The sequence below is a fragment of the Copadichromis virginalis genome, linkage group LG20, assembly GCF_057382275.1.
Source record: "Copadichromis virginalis isolate Kocher_CV1m ecotype Utaka linkage group LG20, C_Virginalis_male_GT1.1, whole genome shotgun sequence".
Taxonomy (NCBI): domain Eukaryota; kingdom Metazoa; phylum Chordata; class Actinopteri; order Cichliformes; family Cichlidae; genus Copadichromis; species Copadichromis virginalis.
In genome coordinates this window covers 33,228,614-33,243,842 of record NC_140637.1, presented here as the reverse complement: position 1 = coordinate 33,243,842, position 15,229 = coordinate 33,228,614, and the positions used below count along the sequence as shown (strand labels likewise).

At 43.3% G+C, this 15,229-nt stretch overlaps 1 protein-coding gene and 1 long non-coding RNA gene across 2 annotated transcripts in view; one reads left to right on the top strand and one right to left on the bottom strand.

Moving 5' to 3' along the window:
* Nucleotides 1-15,008, top strand: part of LOC146685240 (IQ motif and SEC7 domain-containing protein 2-like) — a 173,579-nt gene extending 158,571 nt beyond the window's left edge. The window contains exons 15-18 of the mRNA XM_085444977.1: nucleotides 936-1,097; nucleotides 2,509-2,736; nucleotides 6,608-6,657; nucleotides 7,378-15,008. Coding sequence (XP_085301103.1) covers nucleotides 936-1,097; nucleotides 2,509-2,736; nucleotides 6,608-6,657; nucleotides 7,378-8,622 — 1,685 coding nt within the window. The 3' untranslated portion in view covers nucleotides 8,623-15,008. The remainder of the gene's footprint in view (nucleotides 1-935; nucleotides 1,098-2,508; nucleotides 2,737-6,607; nucleotides 6,658-7,377) is intronic.
* LOC146685241 (uncharacterized) lies at nucleotides 3,475-6,046 on the bottom strand. Its single transcript, XR_014917273.1, has 3 exons — nucleotides 5,811-6,046; nucleotides 5,266-5,358; nucleotides 3,475-4,968 (listed from the first exon to the last, which is right to left on the bottom strand). It is a non-coding gene; the product is annotated as an uncharacterized LOC146685241 (long non-coding RNA).
* Nucleotides 15,009-15,229: the final 221 nt, after the last annotated feature.

The following is a 15,229-nucleotide window of genomic DNA, read 5'->3' as shown; positions in this document are numbered from 1 at the left end:
ACAAGAAAAGACACTCTGCTCCCCCTGAAGCACGTGGGCGTGCAGCAGCGTCTTTCTTGCCTCCACGATCATCACTTCAGATTTGAGTTGCAGGTATTTTCTTTTTCATTTGAATCACTCTCTCTTTTACATATTTTGACCATTTATCAACACCAGAAAAAAAATATCACAAAAAAACGTGACAAAGAGGCAGTCTGAACCCCAAACAGGTTACTGACAGTTTATTAGACACGGCAAGGAAGCTGACAAAGAGCCTGTGAGGAGCTGGGCTGGTGTTAGCTTAGCAGAGAAAATACCAAGGAGCTAGAAATGGAGGGTGGAAAACTGGGAGTTAGGCTTGGATTTGTAAGTGAGAGCCTGAGACTGAGACCAAAGCTGGGGCTCGGGTTAGAATGAAGCAGGGAAGAGCATCGAAAGGACAAAGCAGGTCTGGAAACTGGAGGTGGGTGAACCAAAAGAAGTGCAGACAAAGGGAAACATGAGCGATTAAACAGAATTCTCAGGAGCAGAGATAACAACAGACGGCCGAACCAGGACTGACTGCTGATGCAGAGATGACATTGTGCTGGTGAGCTGGGCTGAAACAGCTGCAGCTGGTGGCACTCCGTCCCAGCTCCAGGGTACGCACCACCAATCATGTAATCAAACATAAAGGAGGAGAGCGAAAATAGAGGGCGTGGCAAAATGTCCTCTTTAAATACTTTGAGACCATTTGAGCTACACTAGCATGACGCAAATCTAACCGGATGTTGCTGACAGGTGCGCCAAATGCTAACAATCATCTAGTGGCTGGTGTTTGCAAAATTTGGGGGTCCTTTTACTTTTTAGGAAACTATTATAGTTCAAGTTAATCAACAATCATCTTTCTAACCCCCAACCCTCCAGAGATCAGAGGACTAATGAGGTTGAATGTCTTTGTGTTGTGTTTCACTCAGATTATCCTCACGGTATCCGGCTGACGTCCGCGAACCCCGGAGGAGAGAGGAAGGTTCTGATCGTCTTCAACGCTCCGAGCCAGCAGGACCGGGCACGCTTCACCTCTGACCTCCGAGAGAGCATCGCAGAGGTCCAGGAAATGGAGAAGTACAGGGTGGAGTGTAAGTGTTCCTGTCACAGCAGTGGGAGGCTCAGTGGGACCTTAAATGAAGGATAATTACACAAAGCAGTACTGAAACCAGCAGTGGACACAAAGGTTGTGGTGGACGTGGTTGTAGCTGTTAGCGGTGATCGTTACAGGGACAGAACCAGATACTTTACTCTGAGCGTGTCTGCTGCACAGGTACAAATAACTATTTAATTAAAGTCGCTTCATTGGACAATTTTTTTTATTTTTTTTTTAAATAACCATTTTTCTGCACCTCGTCTGGGCTCTGCTCACAGGCTTTAGACAAACCTTGGCCAATCACAGGTGTTTTCATACACAGCGGAGGAGTTCCAGTAGAGCTTTGAGTCTGGAGAGCGGGGTTTCACATGAGCTGATTTGGAGTATGCACTGTGGGCGGGGCTTAGGACAGGGTGTGCCGTTGGAGGAAGACTATTTTCAGAATCTGTTTTCTCATTTCTTTTCTCTTCTGGATTTGTGCTCACTGCAGCTAATAATACATCAATTGTTATACCATTAGAGTTCAGGCCGGTTGCCAGCAGTCACGGTACATGAAGAACTTCCCACACACAGACTTCACTTTGGCAGGCTGCTCACATATATTAACAGCCAAACAATTATATCTGTCAACTCATCTTAGCATTTTAGCATCCATATGTCTGCGAGTACAACACCTCCCAGTATCAGCGTGGACCGTCCTTGGGGTTTCTGAAGTTCTTTTGCTGCTGGTTTCAGCAACCAAGGAATGAGTTGCTCCCCCAGGATGAGGAAGAGCTCAAGTATCTCAATCTTGTTCACTACTGAGAGAGGAAGGGAGCAGGAAATTGACAAATTGATTGGTGTGGTGTCTGCAGCGATGCTGTACCTGCCTGTTGTGGTGAAGAGGTAGCTGAGCTATCGGTTTACCGATCGATCTACATTCAGACCTTCGTCTGTGGACTCAAGCTGCGGCTAGTGAGCAGAAGAATATGAGTGGCGTACTTCTGGGTTCTTAATTAGAGGCAGTGTGAGGAGCTCGGCTATTTAGGAAAGAGCTGCTCCTTCTACACATCGAATTCCTCCTCCACACGTCCTAGGTGAGGGGTGTCAGGCATGTCCAGCTGAGAGCACTCTGGTGTCTGACAGGGAGAGCATCTCTGCTTAGGCCTGCCCACACCCCAAGATAAGGGGCAGAAAATAGATGGGTGAAATTTACTGCTGACACTGTGGCTCCAGCCTTATAATTCAGTTATTTATGTGCAAATTCAAATATTTCAGTGTTATAAATGCATTGTTTAGCCTGCATGTGTTGCCTTTCAAGCTTCCACGCCTGACTTCACCAGCAGTAGATTCCAAATCTGCAGTGAACAGCGATCCAGCGAGTTGTCGTTAATGACAGCTTTCCTGATTTTCTTTTTTCCTTTCAGCTGAGCTCGAGAAGCAGAAAGGCGTCATGCGTCCTGGCGTGTTGACAGGGGGAGGACCGGGAGGCATGGGCACTCAAGGAGGCGGGGCAAACAGCGGTGGAGGAACCTTAAAGAGTGAGGTGGTGAACGGTACCCTGGGAAGGCCGAGCCTCGACGACACGTACGCAACAGTGGACGGACTCAAGCGCACGGCACTCAGCTCGTCGCTCAGAGACCTCTCAGAGACAGGTGAGGACAGGTGTACGATGCGAGGCTCACCTTGTTCACATGTTACAGATGCACTCAAAAAAATGAAACGTTGACTTTAATTAAAATTTTGTCAACAGGTTCCACGAAATTGAATTATGTTAGTTTAAAGCAAAAATCTTTAGTTCATCTAATTTAAAAAAAACTACTTAAGATTAACAAGACATATTTAAGACTAACTAAATCAAGTTATGTTGTATGAACATAGATGATATATTTTCAGGTTAGATAGTTTAGTTACTTCAACACATTTCTTATTTGTGGCAGTAAAATGTTAAATTTAAGTTAGATTAATTCAAATATTATATTTTCAGCCACCTTGTGCTTTATTAATTAGTTTTACATAAATCTATTTTGTCAACAGGTTCCACACAAATGAATTAAGTACATCCAACTTACTTTTTAAAATTTCTTTTATTGCCAACACATTCAGTGAGCATTTGTGTAAATCCAGTCCAAAATAAAACACAACAGCTCATTAGGGTTAGTAATTAACAGTATGTAGACAGATGCAACATCAAGACTTTAAATTAAATGTCTGTATCTACCAGAAATAGAAGAAGAAAAAAAAATGCATTGAAGATCACATAACACATTGATAAGATGACACTTGAGTTATGCACATGTGATGCTAGTAAGGTCTGTGAGTGTTTTTTTCTTTTAGTGTCTAAAATGGATAGCAAAGTTGCTATTTGCAGTGATTGCTTAGGGTCAGTCCAGTAACACAATGCCAATGAAGTGCTTTCCTTTAACAATGCAAAGTGAAGTGTCCACCTCAACAGCCACAATTAAAAAAAAATTTATGTAACAATAACAACAACAACAATAATAATAATAATAATAATAATAATAATAAATAGTCCACTGATATTAGCAATCAAAGAAAATTACATCAACATCCCAAATAAAACTTTAACAAAACTTGCCAACATTATGGTCTAACAATAAAACAGCTTGTCAGCGTTCAGTTTTTTTGCAACAGCACAGCAGTAACCATTTAACACTTGCCACTGTCAACATTTATTTTACCAGTGTTTGGGCAAAAAACTTCAGATGGAAACATTTTAACATGGAAACAATTGTTCGTCTTTAAAAGTCCACAAAATATACATTCATCCTGCATTCCCAACTTGGATGATCTGATATCCTCGTGTTGGTGTTGTTCCCAGACCATCATGAAAATGTTGTTCCAGGTTCAACATTGCAAGTGACCAATCACATTGTTGTGACGTTATTCCTTTGCGCGCCAAGCCATTCGTGCATTTATGAAATTCCAGTGTTGCAAGGACAATATCAATTCTGCTTACTGTTTATTAAAGGGTTACGGTTAGGGTCAGGGTCAGTTGATCGGCGGACAGAGGCGGTTTCACGCAGCTTAAGTACAGTTTTTTGTTTTACGCCGGTTTTTCCCGAAGTCGCAAAAGTATGACGTCACAACATTCTGATTGGTCACTTGCAATGTTGATCCTGGAACAACATTTAGTATGATGATCTGGGAACAACACCAACACGAGGATATCAGATCAACCTCCTAACTTACCCTTATTTTTAGTATGTATTGCAATTACCTTTACAATGCACACAATGTAACACAAACTGAATATGAACATATTTCCACCTCATAACAATATGCCTTGAACGCTAATATACACACCACCCTTCAACATTTCTGGTGCAGTATCATCTCTCAATTAAATCCTTTAAATCTCAATACTTTTGATTGTCTCTTACTAGCCCCCCACAACAGTAAAATCTCTCAAATTGTAGTAGTTTACAAACTTTTCAAAATGTTCTAAATTTCTCTTAAATGTAATTTTCCCGTTATCTGTCATTTACAAATTACCATTTTATTCCCATTCAGCCTCCGAAAAACTTCTGTCCATCTGACAGAACATTCATCATCCAAATTAAAGGTTGGCTTATTCATTCAGTGTATTCTTGAGCAACTGTACCTTGGTCAAGAGTCTGCTGACATACAGATGAAGGAAGAGCTTCTGAAGTACTTCAAAGAAAGCTTTCAGTCTTAAGGTTAACTGAGATTCAGTGCATATATCCCACCCATTAAGAGTGCACATGCAGAGGCCAGGTCTTCCAGGTCATGCAGGACACACTAGATGGTTATACCCACATCGGCTGGAGGAGTGCTGGCATCAGCTCTTTCGATGGTAAAGATAGCAAGGGTAATTTGTTCCAGCTCCCTCTGAACAGCTGTAGCTTAGACACAAAAACATAGAAAAATGGCATCCAGTTTTAAAAAAAGAAAGAAAAAGGGCCAAAGCTACCCTTTAATGACGTAAACACAATATTAGGAACATGCACCCCAGTGCGCCACTATTTCAGACTACAGATTCAACGATAAATAGAAATAGTTTGGGTATACAAGAAGATTTCCCAAAACATTTAAACAGGTTCCATGCAAATTACAACAACAACAACATTACAACATGCAACAACATTAGTTATTCAAAATTTGGTTTAATACAGATAAAAAACTAAACTAAAATTACCAACCAATTATTCTTTGAAGAGGATGCTTGGGTCTTCATTCAGGTAAAAAGGTAGTGCCCTGAGGACACACTCCCTCCCCTTTTCAATAGTTTCCTTCTGTAGAGAGTGGCAGAGATACAGGAAGAGAAAACAGATATACTTTAGGATGACAGAAACTCACATTATACGCAAAATGAATGACATATCCACTGCACAGATAGACATGTACACAAGACCAACTAATCATCACATGGACATGAATAGTTAACCTGTTGGGCAGGGTTTCCACCACATTATATATGTCCATAATGGAGGTAAAGACAAACTAATACATCATCTTTTTTGCATTCAAAACATAACATAAAAACATTCACTTCTGGTTTAACCTAAATCAAGGGATCAGGTTTTACATATGTTTAGGTAATTTAAATTTTCCAACGTTTTGAGTACCAAACTTTGTCTTGCTTAATATAAATGTAAGTGCACTGTGCAGCTACCATACACTAGCTGTTTAAATTTGAAAATGATCTTATTAGCCATAATATTTTGCTACCAACAGAATAATGCACCTGTGTGGCTGGGGCCAAAGTTTGTCTAATTTTCTTCCCTGCAACGCCTCCTTTTTTCTTGAAGACTTTTATGAGCTGGTCAGTGTATTGGTCAAGTTGTGTAAAAAGCCTTGGAACATGTGCAGCAGTAGTAATCCTCACATATTCTGCTTCCACCTGAAAATATGTCAACAAACACAACATACTGTACTGTAAATATACATACTATATGTACACATATACAAACTAAAACTAATGTAGTAAGACCTCATTAATATACACTGAACAATCCACCTCATTCATTTTTTGAGTGTGTGTGTGTGGTTTTCGCTCTGCCTGTTCTGCGACAGAAGTTCTGCAGCTCCAGGTTTTTAGTATGATGTATCGAGTCAGAGCAAACCTGTGCTCTTATGCAACTGATGAAATCTAAAATGGTAAAATGCCTGTAAGATGGAAGTTTGATGTGATGCTGTGGTGCTCTGTCTCCCCCTGCTGGATAACTGTAGGAACTACAGCATGAAAATGCAAAAAGTTACTGTGGAAACTGTGTGGTTTACTGCTGTGATTTAATCAGCCAATACAAGTAATACAGCCTTCTGTTAATTAGCACTGATGCATAAGTATGTAAATATCAGGTTGGTCAGCCTCATTAATAAAAAGTTTGAACAGCAGGAAGAAGGTGTAGGTGATGACCATATAAGGGTATTCCCTTTTCATGACATCATACAGATCAAAGAGTGGAAAAAACTGTGTTTACACTGAGTGAAGAATGCATGTGCAACCACATTTTAACCTGCCTCGTTCTGATTGGGTGACAGGGAAGCGGGGTCGTAGGAACAGTGTGGGGTCACTGGACAGTACCATCGAAGTAAGTTGGGCGGGACACGACTTCCCAGCATGCTGTCTGTCACACACCCTGCTGATGCATGTTTGTCTGATTCATAACTTGTGTTTGTGAAAATATTTATGCACGTATGACGTGAGCGCTGAAACATGGCTTCAATTGTATTCATGACCCTTTTTCATTTCAGAGTGTAGCCACCGTGTTAGCCTCAAAATAGGACGGGTCAGCCTTTCTCTAAAGTTCTCTTGAGCACTGAGGCCTTTTCTGTGAAATAAGTAAAACATGAAGTGAGCCAGAATATCATGGTCAGAGCTTCGAGTTCAGGGAGCTTCCATCCTTGGGATTACAAGACTGAAGAGAAGACGCAAAACTGCTGTTCCTCTATTGGCCACTTGAGGCTCTTTAGACGCTCGTCCCTTTGGATTTTGTTACGTCTTAACGCTTCAATTATCTGGTGCATGGCTACTTTGATTGGCAGGCCTTCGTGATCTATCTTTCAGTCATCAATAATTACTTTCCTCTGTGGCAGAAAAGCAGGTTACAGACACGTTACCTTCAGGAGCTCAGTGTGTGCATTTCTATCGTCTGTTTTTTAACCTCTTCAGTGATTCTTCTGCACGTTTGTCCTAAAATCTGCATGATTCATGTCAAGGTTTTTTTTTCCATCAGAAAGATGAGATGGTCTGTGAGAATCTGAGGTAAATGCTGACCCAGTATGTTAAACTCGTCTTCTTTTCTTCTCAGGGTTCCATTATTAGCAGCCCCCGGCCTCACCAGCAGCGCCCTCTGCCTGATGGAGGTCTTTCCTACAGCCCTATCATGGTTCCTACATCTCCAGCAGCCTACCGGCCACACCGCCCTACTCAGAGCCCCGGTACGGGGGTGGGGGGTGGGCCGGGGCTCTGTCACAACCAGGGAGGGGTCACCACCTCCCCACTCGCGAGCGGGGGAGGGGTTGGGGGCGGCGGAGGGATGCCGGCAGGGGGCGGACCGACTGGCGGAGGCCGACTAGGGAATTTCTTCGGCAGTCGCAGAGGCAAAGTTCCTGGTCCCCTGACGATGACCTCACCCCCTCCACAGGGTCCGCCGAGTCCCCTGATGATATCATCACCCCCCCACTACCCCGCCCCCGCGCCTCCCATCCCCCACCCATCCTCCCCTTCCCCATGCCCCTCCCCATCGCCCAACCTCGGGCAGTCGGACTCGGGAGGAGTTGGAGGGGGAGGCGGTACGGCAGGGGCACAATCCAAGCTCCAAGCGTTGCACGCCCAGTATTGCCACGCCAACAGTGGAGGAGGCGGAGTCAGTGTTACTGGGCACCAGCAGCAGCAGACACCGCCCCCACCTTACCATCACCATCACCGCTACCACATGCAGAGCGTCCCGCAGCACCACGTCCTCTCGCACAGGTTCTCCGCACCCCGACGGCAAGGCCCGTCCGGCTGCGCTCCCTCTCATACCCAGCAGCATCAGAGGATGCAACATGTCATCATTCCGCACCCGCGCTACAACATGGCGTCAGGCTTCACCACGCCGCCGCCGCTGTCCCCGCACTCCCCTGTCACCCCCATTACCCCACACGGACTCTTCCACTCGCACCCCGCGGCGGGGAGGCCAGGTGGAGGGGCCAAGCTCCCGCTGACCATCTCGCACTCGCAGCCCCACCCCCACGCTCACACACACTCTCACAACCACGCCGTGCACACACACTCCCCGCTCAGCCCGTCCCCGTCCGCCTCCCCCTCCACCCACTTCATCTTCTCCACCCCGCCACCCCAGACTCCCTCAGCACGCCTCGTCACCCAGACGCCTCCGAAACCATATACCCCCCAGTACCCACCGCTTTCGTCCATCCCGCCTCCCCCGCCGCATTCACCCTTGCCTCCCCCGTCAACCGCCCCGCTCTCCCCGCACCCCCCGGGGGTGGGGGGAGGCCAAGGGGGCGGCCCCAAATCCAAGCCCGTCAGCCGGATCAGCACGGTCGTGTGAGGAGGCAGAAGTCTAGGACAGTGGCGCGTCACCCTGCAGTGAGCCGCCGGGGGGTGGTAGTGAGCAGGAGAGGGAGGAGGAGAGGTGGAGGAGGGGGAGGACAAATGCAGCCGTATGAAAGCGGACGCCTGGTGAGGAGGAGAACGGTGAGAGCGGGGAAGAGGAAACTTCTCAGCCTGTGTTATTTCCACATCCACTTCCCCCGCAGGTAGAAAGACGCACACACACTGACGGATGCTTCTTACAGGGAGCAGATCCTCCCAGAAAAAGCTGCTCGCGGAGCGAAAAGCATCCAGAACGTGAATCATGCCGTTTTCAGTCACGTGAAGATGAAGAAAAAACACCCACATTGTCCCGATGTCTTGGTGAAAACGTCCTCATCTTCCCCCCGTAGTGCCCTTCAGAGGTGAGCTGGGAGGACATATTTGTAGTTCTTCATTGACAGGGGAAGTGTTCGTGCCACATCGTAGGAATTTGTGTGCTGTCGTGGAAAAAAACGGTTCAGGGACCAGACGTGAAGGGAACAGTGCCTGAGAATATATATCCCAAGGATTACGCCTGACATAATGTACAGAGAGCGGAGAACGAAGCGAGTCCGGGTCGCGTTTTCCAAAAAACACAGTCGTCTTACACCACCTTGTTTTCCGCACAAAAGCACTCTTGTTTTGGTTGTTGACATATTTACAAGCCATGAGGCGTTACGGACAAGCAGAGGTGGTTAGCGTTAATATGGTGCAGTTTCTGTGTCTTAGACAGGCATGCATGACCTGTGCAATAGCTAATAAGTGTCAGTGTGACTGTGGTTAAACTTCTATATGCAGGGGGAGGGAGTTGTTGTGATTTAAAGCCCCAATCCAGCATTTATTTGGCCATAAGAAGTGAAGAATACGGAACACTTGACCGTCTAGGTGGACAATAAACTTTCTAAAACCTTTAAATAAGCCATCATAACAAACACTCCAGGTGTCTTTTTACCTTTGCAAAAATAACTAAAAGCCTTTAGCGTCTGTGGATTACAGGGTTTCAGCAGGGACTGCTACGCTGTTGTTTTGGATTGGGACTTTAAAAAAATTCCCAATTATTTCCTCATGTAACGGGGATTTATTTGATCATTTGTGCTAAACCTGTGAATGCTCTCCCTTGTTATTAAGTGTATATGAAAGCATAAGCCTGAATTTGTCACAAATTATAATATACTCAGATAATATAATACTGCAGCTTTCAGCTGTACTTCATGCTCCATGTTGTATGTGACCCTCTACGTTGCCACAGACGGAGATTGGGCCCAAAGCTGCCGGACAGGGAGATGAGAGCTGCGGTACCTAAACGAAGCGATGTAACTGTTCAGGTTAAGTTAAATAAGGTGTAACTCTCTCTCTAACTTATCATCTTAACAGAACTGGGTGGGAAATTAAAGGCTTGAATTTACTTTACGAAACCAACATTTTGACGCAAGACTCGTTTAATAATTCTGATAATCAAGCTTCATCACAAGGTACCAAAAGTTTCAAATGTTTCATTTCTGTTGGTTCCTTTTTGTTTTGCTTCACAGCAGAACGCTGATCACTGATGAGGCTTCACTACATTATGTTAAACATCTTCAGATAAAGATCCTTGAAATCAGGATTAGGAGACAGAGCCGTAAAGAAAAGAAATACAAGTGATGGTCTTTAGATGCACAGACAGATATTATTTAGATTATTTCAGGAGAGTACTTTTTTTATTTTAAATTACTGACATCCCCTAAACTCATCGCGTGCAGGTGATCATAAAGTTATTGATTTGAAAAGCTGGCAGCTATGAACAGACTCATGATGTGTGATTGTGTGTTTAACTGCATGAGTGAGTGACTGAAGTCATTTGTCACAACAAACCAAAGACGACAGTTAAACGAAATTCAATAAAACTCGCCAGGTTTCATTTGTAATAAACAAGATTTAGACAATCAGACTGGATTTTTTAAACTATCAGAACTTCCTCTTGTCCCGCTCTCTTTGTTACAACTCTTTAAAGGCACGTTTAAGGGTTAAGACTTTGCTTTAGCTTTGGCACTTAGCAGAAGAGGAGGCTTGGAAGAATGTTTCAGTCACACTAGGGCAAAGACACTGTGGCACCACCACTTGTGACCTTGTTGCCTTTGAAGTGGTTGTTTCAAAGATGGGGGCCAGGTCTCTAGCTGCCATCGTCAGCGCAACTTTGGTGCATCGAGACATCGATAAAAATGCAATATGACGAGTTGGTCTGCTATCGATCTGCTGCCAGTCTGTGACTGAATGAGGCGTTTACATGCAATCTGTTTGTGATCAGTGCAAATCTGCTGCCATCGACAGACACAGAAGTTCACATGAAATCCTTACAGTCGAACCTCATTGATTTGAAACAGAAATTCAGAAATTCCTTCACAAGTAGTGACGTAGTGACGATTTAACTCCAGAATGACGCGGGTGTAGGAGCTTAACCAGAATGCAACCGCCACCAGAGATGCAGAATATGTACGCCTATCAGGACAGGCTGACTCGGGCTGATTAACATGTCTCTGTACAAGCCTTCACCAGTCAGTCTGAACCGGACTGCAATTGTTTGGAGACAGGTGGCCTCCCATAAGGAGGTTGCAGTCCCAGTTTTAGTCCAGTGTGACGGAGTCATAGAATTAAATATAGCAACTCAGGTTAGTCTTTACTGAGGTTCAGACAAGTGGGTCAAAGGGTGTTTTTCCAATAAACTTGATACAGCCGGCCTTTGTTTTGTAACCAGACTAGTTGCCCTCTGACTGACTGCCGTCAGAAATAAATTGGATTTAAGGCGCTTCAGCACCTACGCCTGTTTTCATATGTAATGAGTAGAAAACACTGGTAACAAGGAGCAAGCTTTATTCAAATAAATAAGAACCTACTCATCCAGATGATCTCAGATTCACCTCTGCACTTACTTGGGTTCTCAGCAGTAGTTAGAAACTCTCTATTATTTTACTAAGATATAAAACAATTGAGAAAATATGATAAATGGAAAATAAGGGTTAATTTCCCACCCAGTCCAAACTGCGTTAGCGTGTGAAAAACTCGGAGGGTGAATCAACTTTAATCCCATTTGATGTGTGGCAAAATAGAGAATAAGGTGCCTTCAGACATAGTGATGGTACAATATAAATAATAATGTTCACAAAAGACCTCCATGGAATACAAAGACAGTTCAGCGTCTAAATCAATAATATAATGATTTGTGTCCATTCAAAACAGCAAATCGAAGCCATTTACTGCATTTTTTAAAAGTCTGGCTGAAGGACTGAGCCGCTCGTCGCCTTGTTCATCCAACAAAGACACAAAGGAGCCTGAAACCTGGACCGAATTTCATTCGAAGGACTCGCTAACATCTCACAGGACTGAAGTGCAGAACATGTTTCCGTGTCACACCGAGTGAAATCTTCTTGAACAAACTCATTTTTACACATTTTTGCACTTTGAGTTCAAATCTACCATGCCAGTATTGAAGTGTATTTCCTTTCTTCCTTTAATCAGTCTCACCGGATGTCAGGGCAGGAGGCCCGTGATGGCTGGTAGAAAGTTCTTCCACCGCTTGAACGATTTTACCAGCCATTTGCATTTTTTGACTAGAAATGAAACTTTCAGTGTTGGTTGCTAGTCAGCCTCATATAAATATTTGCCAGAGTTTAACTGGTGGATGATGGGAAATTCCTCTGAATGCAAACATTAACGACATATTTTTAGTCTCCCTGTGATGACGTGAATGCACCAACTGTAGATATTAACTGTACAGTGTGTTCTATTTTCAGTGGGGCCAACAGCATCAATCTGTAACTGAGGTTCAGAATTGTTTGAATTAACAAAACGTGTGCTCTAAAAACCAAAGTTCATCTGGGTTCTTCGGGCTATTCGGGCTTCTTCGTGAGAACAGTAACGCCCTTAGTGTGCGAGGTTTGTGGGAATACAGTCACATATTGGAATCGTTTGACGGCGTTCCTCAGGGAACCATCTTGGGTTCCCTGTTGTTTTCAATCTGAAGAACCCCTTTGACTTTTTAGAGCGTGCTACTGATATTATTATCAATATTGTTGTGTGGCAAGCTTCTACTAACATACTGTACTCCTTGGGCTGTTTTGTATTTTTAGCATTTTTAATTTTGTTATGTGCTTATAATGTGAGATTTTATTTCTTTTCTGATTTGGGCATCTTATGGAAGTATTCAATCCTTTTTAATTTAATATATTTAAAAAAAACAAACAATAATGATTTTCTGTAACTGACATACAAGTTCTTCTAATATTTTGATTATAGACTGTGATAATTACTTTGACTCAACCCACAGCATGCTCAAGCAAACACACGCCTGCACACTGAATCATCACAAAGCCTCTCTTCACTCTTTTAATGGAAACAAGCAACACCTCTGCTATCAAACAACATTGAAATTAACACTTCATGTTGAGCTGCTAAGAATTTTTGGACCGTAGGGCCATAGCATGCATCTACAATCACCTGCAGAAAGACTTTGTCTCTTTCTAAAGGCCTTACAGTGACCACGTCGACTCCAGACTAAAGCGGCAAACACCACAGAAACATCAAAACAAAGTTCTCGAGGAACACTGGATCAAACCTACCTCGTAAGGGAATACACAGCATTTCACTCAGTCTCAGTGCATGCCCAAGCACATCCTCAGTAAACATCCCATCTTAAAGCTCCATACCCCTCGTTTGCATGTTTATGAACTTCAAACCGTATTTACTTTGTGTTACGGCGCTACCATGTCGAGATTTCTTACCTTCCTACGTCCACTGTTCGGTTTAAGTTTCACTTGCATTGAACTTGACACTTGCTGCAGATAAATCATCCATCACTGGTAACATCTAACAAGGATCTAAGTCAGAGGTGTTAAATGTAAGGCCCAGGGGCCAGACCATTCCCACTGTAATTACATAAAAGAAACAGAGAAATGATTGTAAAGTTCCTGTTTTTTCACTTTCCGCTATAGAAATTTCAGTTGTTTGTTTGGGTTTGTTTTACAACAGGTCCACAGTAAAAAAAAAAAGAAATTTTAAAAAGTATATATATATATATATTTAATATATATATATACTACAGGCTGATTACTGTCTATTCGCCCCATGGCAGGCATGACTGGAAACAGCCTATAATAGTTACACTGCTGGACTGCTGTGTCAAACTTCACCTGCACGTGTCAGATTAGATTTCTCTCGTGTTTGCTAGATTTTGCCTCCACTGCCTTAAACTGTGTGCTTTCTAAATTCTTTCTAAATTGCCACTTGGTCACCCAAACTGTGAGAACCCCAGATTTAGTCTTTGTGGACCAAAACAGTAACCGGTGACATATAAACGTCCTGGCTTCCTGGCGAGCCGTTGCCCACCATGTGCCAAGTGTCTGTGGGTTAGGGTTAGGCCAAAATCTGCTTCCTCATGTTTCAAGGCCACTTTTTTTGTTAGTTCTTGGATTGCTTTGCTGCCATCGGAGGCCGTCGGTGCAACGTTTTTGTCAGGTCGCTGTCAATTCTTACACGCAAGAGATAAGAACAAAACTCACTGTGGTTGATTAGTTATCTGCAGCAGGATTCAAGTGTCTGTGAAGACATGAACTTGCAGTCTGGGAGGACACAAATCTGCTTAAACCGCGTCGGGACTCTTGTGAAAGTAATTTACAGTATATCCAGTTTAAGAACATGCAGAAAAAAAGCAGGTATGGTCCTTTAAACGCTTAAATTAGGTCTTTTTCTCCTGCCCGGGTCTGCTCTCCACTATCGGTTTGCATGTGGTATTTATTACAGTATCTGCACTGAATGAAACTGTATTATAACATGAATGTACATAGCAGCCGTTAAATGAAAATAACATTGCGAGTACTCACTTTGCTCAGTTTGTCTGTGGCTGGGTTTACATCGGGAATGGAAGGTCTGATGTTTTTTAAACACCTGGAGAAACAGATCTGGTCTGACTGCAGCAGGCAAACAGGGAACATTTTTCAAGATTCAAAGCACATCAGATCTGCTTCAAGTACAGTTAAAAAATGTTGGATGATTCTGTTCCTGTGTAAAGACAGTCTGTGTTGTGTGCATCTATACAATGGCGTTGGACGGGGGGCGTGTCCAAGCTGCTGGACCGCTTTCTGGAGAGGACATATTTCTTGTTTATAATGTAGAGCAAAGAGAGACTGGAATAGTCCTTGTAAAATTGTACGAGTAAAGTGTCAAATATGTGTCAACAGAGACGACATTATTTTAAAAATTACGTATGGAAAATTTTAGCTGTGTATATAAATATATATTACTTGTACTTTGTTTTTGAAATTGCAGAGAAATGGAAGAAGTGGAACTATTTATTGCTCTAAAGATATAAAAATCTGTTCATGTGGATGGAAACACGTGTCCTCTTTGTTTCACTGATTTCTCATTCAAGTGCTGTTTCAGCGCAGCATTACAGCGGGTGGAAATCACAATCTTCATCAAACTTCATCATAAAACTGTAAATCTGTTGCTGCCTATATACGCAAGAAGTCACATCACATTAAGAGTCCAATCAGAAGCTGGTAAAAATAATAAAATACAGAAATTCCTACATAAATAGTGACGTAGGTGCTGTG